Raw genomic sequence first — 25,826 nt, forward strand, 5'->3', positions numbered from 1 at the left:
TTGACAAAATGGAATCATTTACAAATCTTAAAGACTGAATTGCCTAGAGACTGTCATTCATTTTACGACAACCTACCACAGAATACTACAAACTGATTCTCCTTTTGAGGCGCAAGCTTGTCATTGAGAAGTATTGTTATTATGTTAAGAAGTCTGTTTTAGTTTTCAACGAGTTTTGTATTTTTGATTTCTTGTTTAAATTTTTTGTGTTTTTTATTAATAAGTACGAGTAATAAAGATTTCTAGTTTCACTCCGAAATATTATATTTTAGCTTAGTTATTTAGTAGTAAAAAAATGATTGATAATTAGGTATTAATACCTACTGTTGAACTCCACCTAACTGCACTCTAGCTTCAAAATTTTCAAGAGAACATCACCTATCTCACATTTAAAATTTATCATGCGCATTAATTGATAGCTTATACGGTAATATGATCTTTAATGGCTTATCAATACCTAATATCAAAATGTTAAACAATTTTTAGTTCTCAGCGCCTTTGTAGATAGTTTTTTATGTCCCCTGTAAAATTTTACATTTCACAGATAGGAGGTATTGTCAGGACATGGACGATATATAATATATATATATATATATATATATATATATATATATATATATATATATATATATATATATATATATATATATATATATTGTTATGATGTATTGTTGTTTGTGAATGATGAGCAATATTTTTTAATAATATAGGGTTTTTATCGCGGTTCTCAAAGAATTAGTTTGTAAGTACTTTTTTAAATTATCTTTATTATATCTATTATGAAACACACATATATATCTAACCTAGCCAATGTAAATTTAAAATAAACTATCTTTAAATTGAAATTCTTATGAAACTAATTAAATTCTATAGATAATGTAAAATTTAAACAAACTATCTTCAAAATTTAAATTGTTATGACACTAACTAAATTATATTAACAAATTTTTGTACCTTTCTGTCACTGAATGCCTAAATGAACTGTTTTCCACTATATAGATTATAATCACCACTCAAATGTCTTCTTCTCAGCTTCGGTTATCCTTGTTTTTGTGAAATTACTTTTTCCAATTATCAGCTTCCACCAATTTAAAATATATTTCTTCTTTAGCATTTATAAACCACCAAGCAAACCAGCAAACAGCATTTATTTTTATTCTTCTTTTCAATATATCAATATCCAATCACCAAAAATATTATTTAATTTTAATATTCAATTAATACTTCTTCCATTATCATCATTTATACATAACATAATTTTTAATCTTCAATAATATTTTCTTTATACTGTTTCTTAATCTTGATTTAACTCGCTATATTGAACAATTGTAACTGATTGACTGCCTCTAACTAATTTTCATTCTAAAACTGGCCATCATAGTAACTGTAACTCATAACTGATTGAGTAACTGAATGCACTCTAACTGAATGGACTGGACATCTTGAATCCAAATCACCGGGTATTTATATCCTTTTTTCATGTTCCAGAACCATCTGGTAAGAAATCATGTTCGATTTGTTCTATTTCTTCTATATGGATGTTCTCGAAAAAAGTATATGTTCGATCCACAGACATAACCATTATTTCGAGAATGTTCCACCGTAAACAAAGGTCAAATTCTTTATTCTGGAGAATTCTTTAATTTTCTATTGATAATTTTGTTGACATTTAGGCTTTTCAGATCAGAATATACACTTAAATCAGTAACTTAACATTCTAATTTAATAAAATACACATTTTAAACAACCTATTATTATAACCCCACTTTATATTCGTAATCATTACTTAAACTGTCACTTCGAAAGTATGTATATCTGGTTGCCTAATCACATGGCTCACTTAAATATATTTACAACATTAAAATACAACTTTTTACAATTATTATATGCTAATTTCTTAAAAATGCCCTGACACAAATATATTTTTATAAAATTCTCTAGTATATAACTTATTAAAATAACCAAATACTTTTAATATCTAATATTATCTAGTATTGTATTTATAAATTATTTTCTTTAAACACCAATCATCTCAATATATATATATATATATATATATATATATATATATATATATATATATATATATATATATATATATATATATATATATATATATATATATATATATATATATATATATATATATATATATATATATATATCTTTAAGGTATATGACCGTTTAATTTAATATAAAAAATGTGCACTCGTAAGTGAATGGGATGTTATCGGTCTGGAGATAAAAAAGACAAGAGTTGTGTTACTTTATCTATTTATTGAAGACGTTTCGCCTATTGTTCAATAAGCATCATCAGTTCATCTAAAAGAGTGTTATTAGCGATATATATATATATATATATATATATATATATATATATATATATATAATATACGAAAAACATGGAGACTGATGAAAACTACTATTATTAAAACAGCCCTCCTCACGGTCCATAGACTTACTACGGTTGCCTCTTCCGACTGCGGTGGGGATGCTTGAGTTACGTCACCAGAGTAGGTACACAAGAATACAAAACCCATTTATTATCACAGTTTGTTCGTGGTAATTATCTTTCAGTTTAAAATTTGCTTTATTATTTATCGCTTCTTAAATATCTCAGTTTGCTTTATATTTTTTTATTTGAAATTTTGGTGTTGTTTCTATAAAAACTTATTTTGAATTATCGAAGAAACGTTATTTATTGTAGTTGTACATGTACATGTAAAACTTTAAAATTTCATTGTGTATTAACGTAATAATAATGTTGATGAAATTTTAGAATGCCAGGCACAGGTTGTAGTGTGAAGGAAAGATATCAAAAAAATGGAAAAAATAGTTATGTAATTCGGTAATTCATTCAATAGTTAATCCAGTATTGATGGATATTCAGTATACGCGACAAATTTTCAGTATAAAATGGAGATTGAAGTCCTAGATTTACGTAAATCCTGCATTTACATGGGATAAACGTTAACAAATGGTTCTGATTAATTTTAAGTACCAAACTGCCTACATAAACTCGGTTCGCTAATCCCAGTCCGAACTGTCTAGTGAATTTAGTAATTATTTTTTTGCGAAGTTAGTTACTTTTTGACAGACTAAAAGTGGCTGGAAATTACTATACAACCAAGCACCCGTACTCATAGCCAATATTAATAGTAAACAAACTAAATAGTAAATAAAATAGAACTTTGCGAATTACCGACAATCAATATTTATTTATCTGCACCATATAATAAATAGTTATGTTAAATTATAACAACTAAATATATATTTTTTAAATATATACTACCCAAAATTTGATGGGTTTAGTATACACTTCGACTATTTAGAATAATTCTTCTTTTTTTAAAGAAAGAAGTCTGTAATAGCAGGATACTTGAGCTATTAATACTGAGAAGTAGGAATTGTTGTGTTGTAGGTTTCCGACAATGAATCTGTCAAAATATGCCCGAGCTAAGCGAATGGAGTTTATCAACAGTTTTCCATAATTAGGTATTATAATCCACTAGACATCTTTATTTCATAACTATCTTTACTTACTATTTTCCACACATCAAAGACATAAAAACGACGATTAACAATGTTACGATTCAAATTTCTGTACTCTCGTGACATAATTTCGGGCTTAATGTTCATTGGTTAGTCGGAAGAGGCGTCCCTAGTAATTCTACGAACCGTGAGCCCTCCTTAATTACATGTCATTGATCTGAACATACCCATTGTAAATGCTGACAGCTTAAATTTACGTGGTTAACGAAAACAACAAAAAGAAAAAAGAAGAAAATGTAACAAATGACGTGACACGTGACAGACTCAACTCGAAAAACGAAAACTAACTAACTGTGCTAAAACGTTAAAATGTCATGTTGTTTATGTATTTATGAGTAATATAAAATGTTTGGTTCTAAATTTTAAAACAATATTTTGACTTCAATTTTTAAAGAGTGAATCAATCTAAATGGCTCCTTTAGAGTCAACTAATAACAACGGCAATGAGGAACCTGGTCCAATAAATCCAATTGTGGGAATCATTTATCCACCACCAGAGGTGAGAAGTATCCTTTTGCAAAAAATACCACAATTTATGGCTGCATTTATATATTTTTACAGGTACATTTATCCCAGGTATCCTAGAGGTATTTTCTAACTAATAATACTAGGAATAGTATGTAATAAATTGTTCATAATGTTTTGTATCTGCCAAAAAGTTTGATTAATCAGTAGGTTCTATCTGTATCAAATCCCGGTATTTTTTAGCGCTTCTTATAAAATAGAGTCAATTATAAAGTTTAAAAAATATATGCATTATATATTTTACTGAAGTCTCTGGATATGTGAAAACTGGTGGAAAGAGTGATTTTAATACAAGATTTTTAAAGAATAATCTAAAGAAGTCTCTTCTGTGGTAGATGTATTTGTATTATCTCTTACAGCAACAATTTTCGCATAGTTGATAATTGTTTGAGTGATTGGCAGATGTATGTTTTTTTCTCGAAGTGTTGGAAATTTTTCTCTTCTGCAGCTCTTTGTGTACTGAACATCCCTTGCAACTGGCAGGATGATTTTCTAGACAATATACACATTGAACATCTTTTATATTCTTTTTTTTTGGACATTGAGACTATAGGTGATGCCCACACATTTTACACAGCGCAAACTCCTGTTGCAATAATTGTGTGTGTAGCCAAAATGCTGACATCTTTGACATTGGGGTAATTCCCTTTTCAGATGCGGTGGCTAAACTGTGACAATAGAGTTGAGTAATTTTGTAATATCATATGTATCTTTATTATTACTATGAATAGCCAATTCTATACTAAATAGTGGCAGATTTTTCTTTGTGCCTCTTGCCTTGATGTTGGAGATGTTCAGTGCTGTATGTCCATGCACTAGCAATGCTTTTTAAATGTCATCTGGATTTGTTGAAGGATGTAAATTACATATAACAACTCAGAATCCACGGTTTTGTTTTAGTTGGTATGTATGGTACTTCATATTTTTTCTGCTAAAGATTTTACAATTAATGAACAGTTTTTGGATGAGTCATTAAAGTATATTTACCTGGAGTTATCTGCTGTAAAAATTCCTGTAATGGTTTGACACTCGACATTTTGTATATATATATATATATATATATATATATATATATATATATATTAATCTGCTGTAAAAATTCCTGTAATGGTTTGACACTCGACATTTTGTATATATATATATATATATATATATATATATATATATATATATATATATATATATATATATATATATATTAAGGATCACTCAGAAGAGTGGTGGGTTTTTCGGTCAAAAGGTGGAGAAAAAAAGACAGAGTTGATGGCTACTTCATCTATTTATTGAAGACGTTTCGCTTTCTTAATCAGAAAGCACCATCAGTTCATCTAAAAAGAACAATATGAAAAAACCACACAAGCATGGAAAAGTTGTTACATGTGTTACCTTAAAAAGATATGTAGCAGTCAGTGATATTAAAGTTGTAAAGACACTTAAGTAAATGGACATTATACGATTACGATGTATAAACAATAAATTAAACTAAATAAGTTAACAATTTATTCAAACTAAGCACAGCAAAAAGAATATGTGGTTTTGTTTTTTTATATAAAAATGTATAAGTAAAAAAACATTGAAAAAGAGAATGAAGAACTAAGAAAATCATAGATGCACTTCCAACAATACAGCAATAGTTATGATTAGATTTTAACTTTAGGTAGCATAATTATATTAATTAATATTGAAATTGAATAATTTAATGTATAATGAAATTACCACTCCTGGCTTCTTGAATGCTGCCAGTAAAATGGTGTTTTATTAAGACAAACACGCCACCAACGTAAAAAGACAGTAAAACCTTGAGGTCTTTAATTATGACAGAACAGCAAGGTGAAATACCAACCCTAATAATAGAGCGGTTTATTTAAATGAAGATGAGTTTGGGTGACAACCTGCTTGTAAGGAACCAATAAATGAAAGTAAATGTGGTTAATAACACCAAATTTCCCCCATTGATCGGCTACGAAAAAACAAACAAACAAGTGAGGTCAAACCAAAAACTCATATATAAATCGTCAACGTTGTGGCTGGTTAATCAGCCACAGGTGAAGATCAATTATAATTTCCAACAGTCCAAGGTTCATACACTTGGAGCTGCAAATGAAAAAGGATTCTATGAATCACTTCAATTATATAACTGTATTGAACTATTTGATTAAAAGCAGTTAATACAAATCTGTGTATATGCAACACGAGACTAGGTCAAAAGTAATACACCCGAATGCTCTTAATAAAAGAACAGACATCAGTAACTTGAGCCAAATATATCATGCTTTAATATTGCAAAATTAGGCTTGTGACTATGTCAAAAGTTACATAAGTTTAAGTTAATATAAGTAAGAAATATTTCTTTGTTTTTATTTTATTTAAATTTTTTTTAATATGTTTATATGTATTTAATTATTTAATAAGAAAATATGGTAAACCTGTACACCTTAAATGACAATGATAAAGTAAATAGCTTATTAAGCCTAATTCTGCAATATTAAAGCATGATATATTTGGCTCAAGTTACTGATGTCTGTTCTTTTATTAAGAGCATTTGGGTGTATTACTTTTGACCTAGTCTCGTGTTGCATATACACAGATTTGTATTAACTGCTTTTAATCAAATAGTTCAATACAGTTATATAATTGAAGTGATTCATAGAATCCTTTTTCATTTACAGCTCCAAGTGTATGAACCTTGGACTGTTGGAAATTATAATTGATCTTCACCTGTGGCTGATTAACCAGCCACAACGTTGACGATTTATATATGAGTTTTTGGTTTGACCTCACTTGTTTGTTTGTTTTTTCGTAGCCGATCAATGGGGGAAATTTGTTGTTATTAACCACCTTTCCTTTCATTTATTGGTTCCTTACAAGCAGGTTGTCACCCAAACTCATCTTATCATTTAAATAAACCGCTCTATTATTAGGGTTGGTATTTCACCTTGCTGTTCTGCCATAATTAATGACCTCAAGGTTTTACTGTCTTTTTATGTTGGTGGCGTGTTTGTCTTAATAAAACACCATTTTACCGGCAGCATTCAAGAAGCCAGGAGTGGTAATTTCATTATACATTAAATTATTCAATTTCAATATTAATTAATATAATAATACTACCTAAAGTTAAAACCAAATCATAACTATTACTGTATTGTTGGAAGTGAATCTATGATTTTCTTAGTTCTTCATTCTCTTTTTCAATGTTTTTTTACTTATACATTTTTATATAAAAAAACAAAACCACATGTTCTTTTTGCTGTGCTTAGTTTGAACAAATTGTTAACTTATTTAGTTCAATTTATTGTTTATACATCGTAATCGTATAATGTCCATTTACTTAAGTGTCTTTACAACTTTAATATCATTGACTGCTACATATCTTTTTAAGGTAACACATGTAACAACTTTTCCATGCTTGTGTGATGTTTTTTCATATTGTTCTTTTTAGATGAACTGATGATGCTTTCTGATTAAGAAAGCGAAACGTCTTCAATAAATAGATGAAGTAGCCATCAACTTTGTCTTTTTTCTCCACCTTTTGACCGATAAAACCCACCACTCTTCTGAGTGATCCTTAATTTATATTGGATTGACGGTTATATATATATATATATATATATATATATATATATATATATATATATATATATATATATATATATATATTATATATATATATATATATATATATATATATATATATTATATATATATTATATATATATATATATATATATATATATATATATATATATATATATATTATATATATATATATATATATATATATATATTATTATATATATTATTATTATATATATTATATATTATTATTATATATATATATATATATATATATATATATATTATCAACTTGTTCCAAGATTTTTACATTATTAAAGTCAAAGTTATGTCCTGTCTTCAAGTGGTGGTCCACTAAGGTCATATTGGTCAAAGTCAACAGTGGCTTAAAAAACGTGTCACTCAACACAAAAGTGACTGTAACATACAAAAAAACTCTTGTGCCTTAGTGGACCACCACTTGAAGACAGGACATAACTTTGACTTTAATAATGTAAAAATCTTGGAACAAGTTGATAATTATAAAAATCGGCTTTTCCTTGAAATGGTACACATTAATAAAACTCCTGAATCTATCAATTATAAGACAGACACCAATCATTTAAGTAATATCTACTGCAACATATTAAACAATATATAATATGATAGATCTTAACCTTTAAACACATACTTATTATAGTAATTCTCTAGTAACTGTACCTATAATTTTATTACATTCCTAAATATCAGTATTGCAGTAACTGACTACATACCATCAATTACATTTTATAGATCAATTTATCGTGTTCCTGATTCTTTCTCAATTTTATTAATTCCATCTTTCCACTTTATAAAATGAATAATACTGTCATAGTAATTGTTTATTTTAACCTACTCGCTGAAAATTCTACAACGGGAATTCACTCTATAACATATTGCGGTTACCATAACTCCTTAATAAAATCAAACAAAAATATGTCATTTATTTAGATATGCCAGAAAAATTTAAATTTTCATTCTTATAGTTGTAAGTATTAAAATATTCATTTTGTTTACATATAATCATTAATTATTCTAATAAATTTACAGTTTTCTCCTGAAGAAGTCACAAAATCGTGACGAAATATTGAGACTGAACAAATAGAGTTTTATTTCCTGACCGATTGCTGATACTCTAAATCAATATATATATATATATATATATATATATATATATATATATATATATATATGTATATATATATATATATATATATATATATATATATATATTAAGATGATTGGTGTTTAAAGAAAATAATTTATAATTTATATACTAGATAATATTAGATATAAAAAGTATTTGGTTATTTTAATAAGTTATATACTAGAAAATTTTATAAAAATATATTTATGTGAGGGCATTTTTAAGAAATTAGCATATAATAAGTGTAATAAAGTTTTATTAATTATAGTATTGTTAATATAATTAACATAGTTATAATAATATATTTAAGTGAGCCATGTGCATAGGCAACCAACTATACAGTTCAGTGACAGACAGATATACATACTATGGGAGTGATGTTTAAATAATAATTATGAATATAAAGTGGGGTTATAATAATATGTTGTTTAAAATGTGTAGTTTATTAAATTAGAATGTTAAGTTACTGATTTAAGTGTATATTCTGATCTGAAAAGCCTAAATGCCGACAAAATTAACGATAGAAAAGTAAGGAATTCTCTAGATCACCGGAGATGGCTTTGTTTGCGAAATGGACTGTTCCAGAACATCCATATAGAAGAGATGGAACAAAATCGAACATGATTTCTTGCTAGATGATTCTGGAACATCGAAAAAGATATAAATACCCGGTGATTTGGATTCAAGATGTCTATTCAGTTAGTCAATCAGTTATGAGTTACAGTTACTATGATGGCCAGTTTTAGTATGAAAGTTAGTTAGTCAGTCAATCAGTTACAATTGTTCAATATAGTGAGTTAAATCAAGATTAAGAAACAGTATCAAGAAAATATTATTGAAGATTAAAAATTCTGTTATGTATAAATGGTGATTGTATAATGGAAGAAGTATTAATTGAATATTAAAATTATATAATATATTTGGTGATTGGATATTGGTATATTGAAAAGAAGAATAAATATAAATGCTGTTTGCTGGTTTGCTTGGTGATTTATAAATGCTTAAGAAGAAATATATTTTAAATTGGTGGAAGCTGATAATTGGAAAAAGAAATTTCACAAAAACAAGGATAACCGAAGCACGAAGACATTGAGTGGTGATTAGAATCTATATAGTGGAAAACAGTTCATTTAGGCATTCAGTGACAGAAAGGTACAAAATTTTGTTAATATAATTTAGTTAGTGTCATAACAATTTCAATTTTGAAGATAGTTTGTTTAAATTTTACATTGTCTATAGAATTTAATTAGTTTCATAAGAATTTCAATTTAAAGATAGTTTATTTTAAATTTACATTGGCTAGGTTAGATATACAGATTGAACGAATTTAAAACGGAACATAGGAAATCAATGTATTTTGGCTCAACTCCGCTCTAGGTGGTTGGCCAACAATTGTCAAATAATTATATTATAAAAATACAATACTTCAGCGGGCTGTTGGATTCTGAACTCATTCAAGAACAAGTCAAAACTCCACCCAAATAGGTTGCCCCGCCCATCATGTATAAAAATTGAAAGCTACTATTGTCTTTATTTCAGCAGTGTTGCCAACCGGACGAAAATGTTCGTTATTTATTTATTTTTGTCACATTTGATGAGAGAAATCACATGCCATGAAATTCGATCAATAACGAATTCAATAACGACATATTTCAATTGAGTCAATTTATCTTTACCCGTGTGTCATGATTTAAAGCATACGAAATCAGTCGGAAATTTACTCAACGCAACAGCAAGTGACAGAAAGTGGTTATGACCATCTTTGTAAATAAGGTTAACTTTAAGGAAAATTAAGGGCAAAATAAAATACACTTACCATAAAATTTTCAACTGCAATATAAAGTTAGTTGTGAAAATAACTGTTTGTGTAATATAAATAATTCCAAAATGTAAAAACAGGACAAAAAATAGCAAAATAGTCAACAAACTGACAGCCACAAACGTAAACAAACCAGAAACGTCAAAAATTGTACTTACAATCTGAAAACGTCCAAGCGTCTTTTTTGTACCTATCTCTGTTCGATGTACTGACTGTAGAGCGTTCGTAAAAATAACATGTATCTTTACTTAATAACAGGCGGTAGCTGGTTTATCCTTAGTTTCATGCGTGGAAGACAATGATGCTAGATAAAAAGTATGTGTTTTATCTCGCCAGGTATTAATGACGCACGGCTAAAGATCCGTGGACTCAACTGTATACTTAAGAAGGCACAAAATGGCCTGTTGAAATATAAAAAAGTTTGTTTTTTTTACAAATATTCATATTATATTAATTTCTAGTTAAGTTAGCTGTTGTTTTTATTATACAAGAATCCTAAATTATATAAATTTGTATAATAATTAAGTAAATTAGTTTTATTATAGTACCTATTTGATATTAAATATATTTTGTTCATGTTTTTTTTTAATTAACAAGTTAAGTTGAATAAAATAATTTTTTTTAATGTATTTTTATTACCTTTAGAAACTACCAAGATAAAAATTTTTAACATAATTTTGCAAAAATTTTAACATAATTTTGCAAAAATTTTAACATAATTTTTGGCAAAATCTGATAATTTTAGCAGCTGTAACATAATTTCATATCGTGACATCGGCAACACTGACTCCGTGTCACACTCGGCTCTCAGCTCAGTGAGCTCAGCCAGTAATCAATGATCCACGGAAGGAGCATGTCGAACAATTTAAATGAAACGCATATTTTACGCACCTATCACGTTTTATGCTCGAAAAATTATTTGTAAAATCGATTTACAAATAATTCTTCTTAATAAAATAGGTTTGTAATTGCTTTTTGCCGTAACGGTTTGGAAAATAAAAAATAAATTCGTAAAAAAACAAAATATAAACTCTAAAAGAATCTTAAAACTTAGTAAATCTTAAGAGAAACAAAACTTAATTTCTAAAAGAAACTTAAAAGATAAAATTCTAAAAACAACTAAAAAAACCTATTTAGGCACATAATTTAATGGAGTAAAGGTTCAAATAATCCACCTTGAACATCCGAACAATAGGTGAATCTATCATACAAAGAAGCTCTTGTATTTCTGAGTTGATTCGGCGTAACGTCGGCACAATGTTGGATAATTTTCGCCCTTAACTCCATTAAATTTTCGGCACGTTCAAAATTGTGCCGATAAATCTTTGATTTAAGAAACCCCCAAAAAAAGAAATCATTTGGGGAGAAATCTGCTGATCTTGGAGGCCACTTGATTGTACCGTTTGTCGCAATTAACCGGTTTGGAAATGTCCTTTGGAGATATTCGGTAACTGCCCTTGTATTATGACTGGGACATCCGTCCTGCTGGTACCAAATATCTCCAAAATTCATATTAGGAAGTTGCTGAATAGCCGGAACGATTTGATTTTGTAGCAGTTCGAGGTATTTTGTGCCGTTCAGGTTGCCCTCAATAAAAAAAGGACCTATTACATAATCGCCCAAAATACCCGTCCAAATATTAAGTTTTTGTGGGTATTGTGTGCGCACAGAGGAATACTTAGATGTTTATTTTCCCGAGACCAATATCGAACAATGGATGGATTGTGTTTCCTGTGAAGAGAAAATGTCGATTCGTCAGTAAATAAAATGTTCTTTAAAAAATTTTCGTCAGCATTTTGCTTTTCCATCATCTCTTCACAGAATACCATTCGTCTAGTATTGTCCTCGGGAAAAAGTTCTTGAGTTGTTTGAACTTTATAGCAACGATATCCATTTCTTTTTAAAATACCTCGAACAGTGTTTTTACTTAAGTTTACTTGTTCAGCAATTTCCCTGCTTGAACACGGCTGGCTGGCCTCAACAACAAAACAAACATCAACTTCATTATTTATACGTTGTTCACTCTTTTGACGAACAGGTGGTTCACCAAGATTGTTACACTTGTGGCAGTTTTGAATACATCCACATCTGCGAAATTTTTGAATTATTCTCTCAACTGTGGAAATCGAAGGAACCGGCCTATTCGCAAAAGAAACAACGAATAAATTAACTATATCTCGAATCGAGCGACCTCCAAAATGCCAAGTTAAAATTTGTAGTTTTTCTTCAATTTTATACATTTTAATATTTTTACGAAAATATTTTATTTTCACGCTACGGACTTACAGCCTAGAATCACTGTGAATACTAGACTATACAAGCAGTTATTATGCCGTCAAACAGATGAATATTTTGAGCGATGTTGCCAATCTCATTCCTCTTGATGTTTTTCAAATAAGGTGTTAACCATAATAACCAAATATTTACAGAAAAGAAAGGAAATAACTACAAACCATTAAGTTTATTTTTGTTATTAGTCTGTTATAGTAGATTGGTAAATACAATGAAAAATATAGGCAAATATTTATTTAAAGATACGAAGAAGATATAACTCTCAAAAAGATCCGCAAATCGGATTATTACACGGCGATTTGGCAACATTGACTTTGGGCGGTGCTAAAGACTATGGTGCGTCCTAAAAGGAGACAGATAGTTGAACGATATTTTATACAATGTCTATCACCGGGTATGGATTTATTTTTGTCCAAGTTTTATATTGGTCCACTATTTCAAATGCAGTTCAAACAGACATATATTAAATTGTATGTTCCGTTTTAAATTCGTTCAACCTGTATATGTGTGTTTCATAATAGATATAATAAAGATAATTTAAAAAAGTACTTACAAACTAATTCTTTGAGAACCGCGATAAAAACCCTATATTATTAAAAACACTCATTGCTCATCATTCACAAACAATACATCATAACAATTTGGCGCCCACCGCGGGGCTCTCTATTTAAAAGAATTAGTTTGGGAAGATAAGTGCTCTCATATAATTAAATTAATTATCAGTAGAAAGAAAAAATTATAGATTTTATTTTTAATTATATTTGAACAAGTAAAGTCTCAAAATGTCTCGAGGAAAGAAAGGTACAAGAAGCAAAAAGAATGAAGAAGATTTGGAAGTAGAAACACAACCTATACAAGAGGAGAGTTTAGTTCAAGTTCCACAAGATACTGCAGAAATGAATCCAGAAAGAGAGGAAAATGTCAATATGGCAGCTTTGATGTCATTAATGATGCAGATGAACAAGACAATAGAAGAGAATACGAAAAAAATGGAACAAAAAATGGAAGAGAATACGAAAAAAATGGAAGAGAATTCAAAACAAGTCAAAGAAGACATGAAAAAAATAGAACAAAAAATGGAACAGAATTCAAAAGAAGTCAAAGAAGACATGAAAAAAATGGAACAGAAATTGGAAGAGAATTATAGAAAATTAGAAAAGAAAATAGAAGATAATAATAATAAAATTGTAAAACAAATGGAAAAACAAATGGATAAAAAACTTGAAACTGCAGAGAAAAAAGTAGCAAATGAAATAAAAAGTATACGGAATGACTACAAGAAAAGGATAGACAATGAGAGGACAGAAGTAAAGAGGATTATTCAAGATAATAAGATAGATATAGAACAGAAAATAGAGTTGCAGAAATGTAACTTAGAAGTAAAAATTAACGAAGACAGGAGAAACACAGAAACAAAATTAGACGATATACAACAAAATATCCAAATAAATAGTAATCAAATAAGAAATGTGGAACAGAGAATAGATGATATTTCACAAATGAGAGACATAGGGAGACCTTACTTAAATTTAACAAATGAGACTGGGATTAAATTCACTGGTAATATAAAAAATTTGCATCCTAGAGTATACATAACAGTTTAAAACATAAATTAAGATTAGTGAATAATATTAATGATATTAAAGATTATATTAGAATGACATTAAATGACAATGCAGCAACTTGGTTTGCTAGTATTGAAAATGATTTAGATAATTTTCAAACATTTGAAAATAAATTTTTAAATTATTATTGGGGTGAATGAGAGCAAGCAAAGTTTAGAGAAATTCTATATTTTGGAAAGTATAATCACAATTTAAAATCAAATATGACAAGTAATAATAACAACAATAGAAAAGGCAATAATAACTTTCAATATAATAAGAATGATTATCAACAATATAGACAATTATATAACAATAATACTAGGTATGGTGATAGTTTACAAAATTTTAATAATAATAACAATAATCAAAATAGACAGAATCCTAATAACAATACTAGTTATAATAGACAAAATTTTAATAACAATACTAATAATAATAGACAAGATTTTAACAATAGAAGAAATACAGAGTGACCTACCTATAACAGACAGGTAAATTGTGTACGAAGGAATAGAAGCTGCGAAGACAGGGAACGAAATAGTACAAGGCAAGAAAATGTGAGTAGAAGTCATAGTAGGGAAAGACATAGGACATCAGATCCAAGTGGTCAGATACAATCTGACAATTCTAATAATCAAAATTTTGTTCAGTAAACTTTTTGAATTACAAGTTAGGCCATTGCTATTATGAAAAACCTTCTGAATTTATTTCGATAGATGAAGATAAAATTATTGAATCTATTAATTTAATTTATATAAATGCTTTGGCCAAAAATAAAATGATTAAAATTATGATAGATACTGGTTCAGAAAGTACTTTAGTCTCGGAGAATTTTATTTTTAATACAATAAAACTATCAGATATAATAAAGATTCCAAAAATTAAAATTGTTGGTGCAAATAATAAGAAGTTGGGTGAAATTGATAAACTAGCCAATTTTAAAATTAATATTCTTAATAAACAAATTAATATGCAAGGATTTATTGTCAAGGATTTATGTGTTGATATATTAATGGGAAATGATGAATTGGAAAAGAAGAAAGTAAAGATAGATTTTGAAGAAAAAATGGTAACTTTGGAAAGGCAAATAATTAAATTTATGCAGAAAGATGAGGGGGAAGAAGGAATAAGAGTTGATAGGATATTGTTAAAAGAAAATAATGATTTTTATAAAGAAGAAATATATTTTGATGATAGGGAAATGTCCCAAAAAAATGTAAAGAATAATTATTGTAGTGAATATTTAAGGAATGGAAATTTTAAGCAGATAGATGCCTACGAGGTGGAGTGCGTAAAATTGGAAGCAAGGAATAATGAGTACATAATGAAGAATAATTTTATTTGTAAAGAAGAAGATATGATAAAAGTTTTAAATTGCCCTGAAGAATATAAATCAATAGTCGTTTCCATATTGCAGCAACACAAGGGACTTGTCAATAAAGAAAATAGAATTGCACAAAATTATATCCATAGTATAAAAGTTAAAGAAGAAAAAGATTTTAAAACAATATCATACCCAATACCATATAAATACAGAGAAGAAGTAAACAGAACGATTAATAATATGTTAGAAGTTGGAATCATTGAGAAGGCATATACACGTTTTATAAACCCTATAGTAGTAGTACATAAAAGATCAGGTGAAATCAGGTTATGTTTGGATGCAAGGAATATTAACAAGATTACTGAAAAGCAATTTGAAGCACCAATGAATATAGATGGAATACTAGGAAGAATTACAGGAATGTCATTTTTCACTAAAATCGATTTACAGCATAGTTTCTGGTTAATACCTCTAGAAAGAAAAAGTAGACAGTATACAGGATTTCAGATAGATGGAGTAGTATATCAATTCAAAGTAGTACCATTTGGACTTCAATCATCTTGCAGTGCTCTATGTAGATGTCTTCATAATAGTTTGGATCAATATGAACATTTTGTAATTCACTACATTGATGATATATTAATTTTTTCTAAAACGGCCGAAGATCATGAGAAACACCTAAAAATTATAATCAACAGATTAGACAAAGTTGGACTAAAAATAAATCAAGAAAAATCTACATTTTTTCAAAAAGAAGTAATATATCTAGGTTATAAACTTAACGCTAAGGGAATCGAAATGGATCCAGAACGGACACAGGTCATTCAGGAATATAAAACACCACACAATTTAAGAACTTTAAGAGGATTTATTGGAATAATTAATTATTATAAAAGGATGATACCAGATCTAAGTATAAAAGAAATTACATTACTTGAATTACTGAGAAAAGGTGTAAAATGGAGATGGGATCAGAGAAGAGAACTAGCATTCCAAGAAATTAAAAACATTTTTCTGTCAAATTTAAAAATATACTATCCTGACTACACACAGCCATTCATATTAAGAACAGATGCATCCATAGAGAGATTATCAGGGGTATTATTACAAATACATGATGGGGTCGAATACCCAATACAATTCATTTCAAGAATTACAAAGCCACATGAAAAGGGTTACTCAGTTTCAGAATTAGAACTAGCAAGTATTATACACTGTGTCACAAAATTAAGATTTTATTTGTTGGGTAATGAATTTACAATAGAAACAGATCACCAAGCTTTAACATCTATATTAAATAACAAATATGGAAACAGTAGAATACATAGGTGGAGTCTAATATTGAGTGAATACTCCTTTGAAATCAAATACATTTCTGGAAAATCCAACATAGTGGCAGATGCTTTATCAAGGTTAGAAAATACAATCACAAAAAGGGCAGCGAACAATAAAAATTGGATTAAATCAATTAGTAGAAAGCACTGGATTATATTCTAAAGAAGAAATTGTAAGAGATCAGATCAATTTGAGTGAAAAACAAAAAGTCCTTAAGAAAGATGGAGTTTATTATAAAATAATAAATGGCATAGAAGTATATGTAATAAGTAGAACTTTGGCAAGGAAAATATTGAAAAATTTACATAATAATTACATGCATATTGGTCCAAGAAAGCTATGGATGCTATTTAGGGACAATTATTTTGCAAAGAATGACATAAGTATAGCAAAGGAAATTACTACCCAATGCCCAATATGTCAAATAAACAAAGAAAAGAATTTCAAAAACCAGAACACATATAGATCTAATGTTTTATATGAAAAACTAAATACAGTGTCCATGGATTTTATCTCAAATTTAGTTCCAAGTCCAACAGGAAAAAAGCATATACTAGTGATAGTTGATTTATATACAAAATTTATTAAACTATATCCCTGCTCAAGAACAAATGTTACAACATTGAAATTATATATTAATTAATTTTTCGAAGAAATAGGACCATTTAGAAATTGCATAATAGATAATGCTACATATTTTAACAACCAAAAATTTCGAGCATTTTGTGAGAAAAAGGGAATCAACATTCATTTTACAAGTATCAGACATCCTCAGGCAAATCCTGCAGAAAGATATATTAAAAAAGTTATAAAATATTTAAGAATAGTATGCCAGAATCAACATGAAACGTGGCAGCAACATATACCACAAGTAGAATATTTTTTAAATAATACACATAATTTAAATACAGAGGAAGTACCAGAATATTTAATGTTTGGCCATATAGGAAACAGAAAATGGATTAATGAATATAATCAGGATATGTTAGAACAAGTAATGCAGAAAGTGAATAACCGAATTAGGAGGAAAGCTGAAAAATATATCAGAAGACAAAATAAAAAAATAAAAAAACCTATCACATTTCAAAAAGGAGACCAAGTGTTAATTCGTTCACTTAGAAAGAGTAATGTTAAAGAAAACCATTGTAAGAAATTACAACCAATGTTTGAAGGTCCATACAGAATTGAAAATCAGAATGGACTAAATAGTTATGTGTTAATAGATACAGATAATAGACCTAGAGGAATTTTTCATATCAATGACATATTTAAATATTATGAAGAGAATGAATAATGTTTTCTATACTTAACACTAATAATAACAACACTAACAGCTTACTGATAGATCCATTTCATAGATAGATGGTAGATTTCATTGTTGTGAATCAATTTGACATCATACTTGATGATTTTGTACATATGGATATTGTTGGTGCCCTAAAAATCATATTTTGGGGTTAGATACAAAATGGATTCTATAATTGTCTTTCTAAAAATAATATGATAAAGTGTAAAACTTACCAATTCATATGGATGAAAGCTTTTGAATGGAAATAATTTCTAGATTTTGTCTATACAAACTTCCATTTGACATGACAGTTTGACGTAGACATGGAAACAGAGGCGTACTTAATAGAACAATTTTTAAATAAGAAATTAAATTAGTTAATTTATTATATTTACTAAGGTATGTGGATAAGAAAATTAATATTTAACAAAAAAATAAGTAAATTATTTATTTTAAATTTAATTTTGGGGTATTGAGATGATTGGTGTTTTTTTTTTTTTTATTTTTTATTTTTTTTATTTTTATGGCTTCGGCAGTTTGCCATACAGCCAGTTACATGATCTTTTAATCTCATTAGGTACAGTAAAAAGTTTTTGAGTTATTTGCAATCAAATAGACTAAAATAGATGAATTTACAACATTTAACAAAAAGAAGAGAAAAAATATAAATAATACATACACATATATATCCATAAACATATACAATTAACATGGGTCACTCGTTTCACGTCCAGGGGACCATCAGGACATTATAATATATAACATACACAGGAGAACTTGGCCACGGTAAATAGGATTAAACATATAAAGGAGAGAAAACAAAGGTAAAAAGTAAAAACCACTATTTTTTTTTTAACTAAAGAAAAATATTACATTTGGTCAAAAAATCGATTATGCAATCGTAAATTAATCTATTTTGAGTCGCTAGGGCAGATAAAACGTTAAACGGAGATTTACCGGTAATACGAACTATATTATTATATAATAAGGTGGATTCCAAATTATATTTGGCACAACCAAAAATTACATGATCTAGGTCACCTTCTACTCCACATTCCAAACAGTTTTTACTCTCGATCACATGAATCCTTGCAATGATTGGTGTTTAAAGAAAATAATTTATAATTTATATACTAGATAATATTAGATATAAAAAGTATTTGGTTATTTTAATAAGTTATATACTAGAGAATTTTATAAAAATATATTTATGTGAGGGCATTTTTAAGAAATTAGCATATAATAAGTGTAATAAAGTTTTATTAATTATAGTATTGTAAATATATTTAAGTGAGCCATGTGCATAGGCAACCAACTATTTCCAACCAAAAATTTCACAAAAACAAGGATAACCGAAGCACGAAGACATTGAGTGGTGATTAGAATCTATATAGTGGAAAACAGTTCATTTAGGCATTCAGTGACGGAAAGGTACAAAATTTTGTTAATATAATTTAGTTAGTGTCATAACAATTTCAATTTTGAAGATAGTTTGTTTAAATTTTACATTGTCTATAGAATTTAATTAGTTTCATAAGAATTTCAATTTAAAGATAGTTTATTTTAAATTTACATTGGCTAGGTTAGATATATATGTGTGTTTCATAATAGATATAATAAAGATAATTTAAAAAAGTACTTACAAACTAATTCTTTGAGAACCGCGATAAAAACCCTATATTATTAAAAACACTCATTGCTCATCATTCACAAACAATACATCATAACAATATATATATATATATATATATATATATATATATATATATATATATATATATATATATATATATATATATATATATGGTGGTTGTTCGTCTCTTTGGTCTTCCAGCATTTCAACCTCTTCACAAGGTTTATCATTTTCAAGTACCTCGTATCTATTAGATGTATGAATAGTTTTGTTCTGCCAATAATCTTTGAGTGTAGCTTGTTTAGAATTTTTTCAATTCAGGACTATCATCATTGCGTTGACGTTTCTTGTGGTAGACTGATACCCATGCACTATCACTTTTTATCTCACCTGCATCTGGGAGGTCTTTTTGTGATTTATCCATTTGAAAATTTGGTAAATTCGTATGTACATCGTTGTTGTGTGTTTTGAATTTTTTTGTGCTGTTTATCTAGTAAGTTATAACTGTCTTTTCGATTTCTTCCAGGTGGAGGAGTCCGAGCTAGGCAGGATTTTCTAATGGCTGGATTTATGTCCTCGATGCATTGATAACTAGTTGGTTTTCACTTATCCAGTTGGTGATCCATAGTTTTGCACTAATTACAAGTAGGAATTATAAGACACTCCGGCATATTTTGTTATTGAATAGGGACGATTAGAGATAATATCTTGAGGAGGCTAGGACCCACACAGTGTTTTCAAGCTAGAATGATGATTTTTAAAATATTTACCGGTTATAGGTAGTAGACCAATGCCTCCATTGTAACTAAAGCTGTATAGGTGTAATGTTTTAACTGTATTTAATTACATCTCCTAGTATTACTAATTCTTATTTTTAATCGTATGTAATATTTCTGTGAATATTTTCCTTTATAACCTTGGAATTTATTTAAGTCAATATATTTTTATATATAATGTGCTATATTTTTTCCATTTTTTCACAACGCTGAAACGTAGTTTTTCCTGAACAATAATAAAGATATTGTCGACAAAACTGCAAGTTTTGTTGCTAGAAATGGTCCAGAATTTGAAGCTCGTATTAGACAAAATGAGTTAGGAAACCCTAAGTTTAATTTTTTAAACAGTGGGGATCCTTACCATTCTTACTATCAACATAAAGTTAAAGACTTTAGGGAAGGAAAAGGTAGGTACTTTTGATTTGAATACAGAATATATGAACTTGAATAAAACAAGTAACTAGATGGATTAGATAAGATAAGAGATAAGATAAGAATGTCCTAAAATGAGTTCTTACCTGTAATATAAAAATGCCATAAACACTAACGGTTCAAAAAGCTATCCAAAGGTACAAAATGATTTATTAAAGAGAAAAAGAGAGAAAAACAAATAGCATAAATAAAATCAGTACAAATACATAAAGAACTAAACAAAATTCCTACTACTAAATACTACTTACTAGTTAATAAGTCTTTCGAAAGAGTATGTGCACTATTGTCTATCAAAGTCGTTATCACGAAGATCTTTGGCTAATCTCACTATTCACTCCACTAAAGATCGTATTTTGCATTTAAAAAAGGCGTATGATTCTTATTGCCAAGCCCAAAATGAAATAGAATCCTCTGAAGTTGAAGATGGTGAAGGTACAAACATTATCGATAATATTTATTTAAATATGCTCTCCACACTTGAGGAGAATTTGCTTAAATTTAGGTTAACAGAAAATAGCAGTTCTTCTAGTTCTTTTTCTCAAAATAATCTTTCTAGTTTACCCACGCAAAGAAGCATAAAATTGCCGCAAATCCAATTGGAATGTTTTTCTGGCGATTTCAACAAATTTCAAACCTTTCTTCAAATATTTACTAGCACCGTAGATGCAGATACATCACTCACTAATATAGAAAAGTTTATTTAATTGCGTTCCCTGTTAAAAGGAGAGCCCTTCCAGTTAATAGAGAACCTCACACTTATAGAGCCTAATTACAGCATTGCACTTTCCACGTTAGTTAGTAGGTATTCCAATAATCGTATTGTTATCAAACAGTTATTCGCAAAGATTATTGATACAAAAGGGTTACCTACTAATGCAACCTTTACCCAGCTCAGAGAATTTCACACAACCGTCTCCAATGCATATAAATATCTTCTAAATCTTAATTCATCGCACGAGAAGTTGTTAAATTTAGTTTTTATGCATCTTATCAGCCAGAAATTAGACAATGCTACACTTCGACAGTTAGAATTTTCTCAAGAACATGAACTTGAGCAATCAAATATTTCCCAATTTATGAGTGCGATAGAAAATCGAGTCCGCCATTTAGAAATGCTTTCCATCACCACAGATAAGTCCGGTAACAAAGATGTACGATTTTCATGTCATACCCATACTGATGCTAAACAAAATATGGCATCGTCTCGGTCTAGTTTCTTTAATAAGTCATGTGCATACTGTAAAAACAAGTCTCATTCTATTTATGTTTGTAAAGATTTTAAGTCCCAAAATGTTGCCTCTAGACGTGAATTTGTCAAGCAGCATTCGTTATGGTTTAATTGTTTAGATGATTTGATGAAAGATTGTTCTAGTAGTAAAACGTGTTTTCACTGTAACCAACGTCATAATTCTCTGCTACATATCGAGATCAGGACGTCACACTCCTCTGCTCACTCTCAACCGTCAAGGTCTCTCGGTGGTAACTGTAGTTCTGTTCCTCAGAATTCTAATACTCATAGTTCTGTAGATAACCACCCGTCTACTTCTCGCTCACTTCCCGAAGTTGTAGCTAATGTTTCACGCAGCACCAATGCGGTTACACTCTCAAATGTTGTTTCAACTACTCCTAACAACTCTATAGTATTACTGAATACAGTTGAAGTATATCTCTTTGACAAATCTGACAAACGAATTTATGTCAAAGCTCTTTTAGAGCACAGAATCTCAGACCATTAAAATTAACGGGGTTAACTCTGGCACGTCCACTTCCACCAAAGTTTCTCATTTGCAGATTTATTCGGTAGCTACTGATCACAAGTTAAATGCTAGTTGCTTTGTAATTCCAAGTATTAATGGATATTTACCTCAGATCAAAATAAACGCAAGGCAAATTCATATTCCTAGTTTCATTACATTAGCGGATTCTCGTTATGCAATTCCCAGCCCAGTTCATCCATTGATCGGCGCTGATTTGTATTCTGATATTCTTTTAAATAATACAGTCTCTCTTGGCCCAAAGCTATCAATATTACAGGAAACTTTTTTCGGTTACGTAATCTTCGGTAGGGTCCCAAGTTCAACTATTAGTAAAGGATATTATCACTCCACATATCTTAATAATTTGGTCACATGCCATATCAATAATGTATCTGATACTCCCCTCTTGTCTGATGAAGTGTTACATGGATTAGTGAAAAAAATCTTTGAGTCTGATCAATTTCCACAGATTCAGGATTCTGTAGATACAGAGCACCCCGCAGAAACTGTTTTTAAAGACCGTACAAATTCTTCCCTCAGGTCGATACAAAGTGTCTTTAAATTTAAATCGCCCTATTAGTGATATTAAATTATCAGGCTCTTTATTGGCAGCTAAGGCTCGCTTTCTCCAATTAGAGAGGAAACTACACTCTGATCCACAACTCTTTGATAGTTATCGCAAGATCATTCAAGATTATTTAGCCAATGACCAGATTAAAGAGTACCTATAAAACCCCTAACCTCAGAAAATAGGCTAAATTATTATTTACCCCACTTTCCAGTCAGAAAAAATGACTAGTACAAATGTACGGCTAGTATTTGATCCAAATAATAAAACTCCTTTAGGTTGTCTTAATGATCAACTGGATAAAGGGTTTTTAATCCAACCTCTTCTTATTGACATTCTTTTAAGATTTCGCACATTCACTCAAGTTTTAATAGCAGATATCCAATCTATGTATATGCAGATATGCGTAGACAGTTCCGAGTTACACCTACTCAATTTTCTCCCGCGTGACTCACCAGAAATGCCATTCAATGCATTTCAGCTCACTAGAGTTCCTTTTGGTTTATGCTCATCTCCATTTCTCGCCACTAGGGTTCTTAAACACATTGCGGACAATAATAAGGATGATTTTCCTTTAGCCTGTGACACTCTCTTGTATTCTACTTATGTAGATGATATTTTAGGTGGATGTGACTCTTTAGAAGAATTAGAACTCTTGTTCTCTCAACTTAAAATCTTGTTAGGTAAACACGGTTTTAATCTCCACAAAGTTTCCTCGAACAACGAAGAGTTTTTGAGAAGAGATGGCCTCAAAAGTTCGACGCCCTTAACCCATAACTTAGGTGATTCTTCTTCGAAAATCCTCGGAGTTAAATGGCATCAACAATCAGATACATTTTCATCGCCAAATTTTGATTTAGGCCAGTCAATCACGAAGATAAAGGTGCTTAGTATTCTGATGTCTACTTTCGATCCAGTGAATTTAGCCGGTTATATCACTGTCTCTTCCAAAATTCTCTTGCAACGTTTATGGCAGGCTAAACTTAGTTGGGATGAACTGATCTTCGATCTAGAATGGTTAAATGATTGGAAAATTTAACTTGATGGTTTTCAATCCATTCCCCGTTTGAAATTCCCCAGATTTTTAGTATTAGATAAACGAATTATAGATGTTCAACTTCACACCTTCTGTGATAGCTCCCTAAAGATATTTGCAACATGTACCTATTTGCGAGTAGTGTACGAGGATTACTCTGTCTCCTCTCGTTTGGTATCTTCCAAATCTCGAATATCTTCTGCTAAACAAAATCTTACGATACCTTGCTTGTTGAATGCTGTGTTGATCTGAGTTATTTTAACTAAATCAGTTTCGAATGTATTGAGGAGGAATTGGCCAATTGTACAAACTTATATTTATAGCGATTCGGTAGTAGCTCTTAGTTGGATTTTGAATAAAAGGCTTTCGTTGAATCCTTATGTTCATAATCGTGTGCAGAAGATTATTGCCCTAATTAAGGATTACTCTTTTCATCACATTCCATCTCAACTAAACGTAGCAGATATTCCGACTCGTCCCAGGGACATTACACGCAATTCCAAACTCTCAATGTTATGGTTGTCAGGCCTAGAGTTTCTTATTAAGCACCCTCTCGATTTTTCTCAGTTTAAGATTATTCTCATAACACAAAACTTACCCGAGATTCGGTCAACACAAGTTACGTTAACCACGGCCTCCCCTGAAATACAAGTAAATGAATCCTTAGAATTCATTTTCTTTAAGTTTTCGACTTTCTACCACATGCAAAGAGTATTGGCCTATGTTTCTAGATTTATCAAAAATCTGAAGAATAAAAGCTCTAATCACCCATTGTTCTAATCTTCCCTACAGAATGAAGAAATTGAAGCGGCAACTCTAAGCATTGTACGATACCTTCAATTACGATCTTTTCACAGGGAACTAATAATTCAAAAGTGGAAAACCTCTCTCGAATAGATCGCTTAGGCAACTAAATGTTTTTTATGATCAGAAGTATTCGACACTACATGTTGGAGGTATACTTGCCAACGCTCCCCATCTCTCTTACAATGAGAAACATCCCATGATGGGTCTCATTTCAGAATGAAATTTTGGCCTTTTTCGGGTTTAACTCAAATAAAAAAAATAATTCACAACTGCCTGTATGTCACAGGTTTAAAGCAAAACCAGTTACCCAGTTTATGTCTGATCTTCACTATAACCG

The 25,826-nt window shown here is 29.4% G+C and overlaps 1 protein-coding gene and 1 long non-coding RNA gene across 2 annotated transcripts in view; both read left to right on the top strand.

Annotated features, from left to right (window-relative positions):
- Nucleotides 1-3,807: 3,807 nt before the first annotated feature.
- Sf3a1 (splicing factor 3a subunit 1) overlaps nucleotides 3,808-25,826 on the top strand; it is a 69,805-nt gene continuing 47,786 nt past the window's right edge. The window contains exons 1-2 of the mRNA XM_072529790.1: nucleotides 3,808-4,058; nucleotides 21,132-21,296. Coding sequence (XP_072385891.1) covers nucleotides 3,962-4,058; nucleotides 21,132-21,296 — 262 coding nt within the window. The 5' untranslated portion in view covers nucleotides 3,808-3,961. The remainder of the gene's footprint in view (nucleotides 4,059-21,131; nucleotides 21,297-25,826) is intronic.
- On the top strand, nucleotides 19,348-21,067 carry LOC140439702 (uncharacterized). Its single transcript, XR_011950685.1, has 2 exons — nucleotides 19,348-19,911; nucleotides 20,640-21,067. It is a non-coding gene; the product is annotated as an uncharacterized lncRNA (long non-coding RNA).

Source organism: Diabrotica undecimpunctata, chromosome 4 (assembly GCF_040954645.1).
Source record: "Diabrotica undecimpunctata isolate CICGRU chromosome 4, icDiaUnde3, whole genome shotgun sequence".
NCBI lineage: Eukaryota > Metazoa > Arthropoda > Insecta > Coleoptera > Chrysomelidae > Diabrotica > Diabrotica undecimpunctata.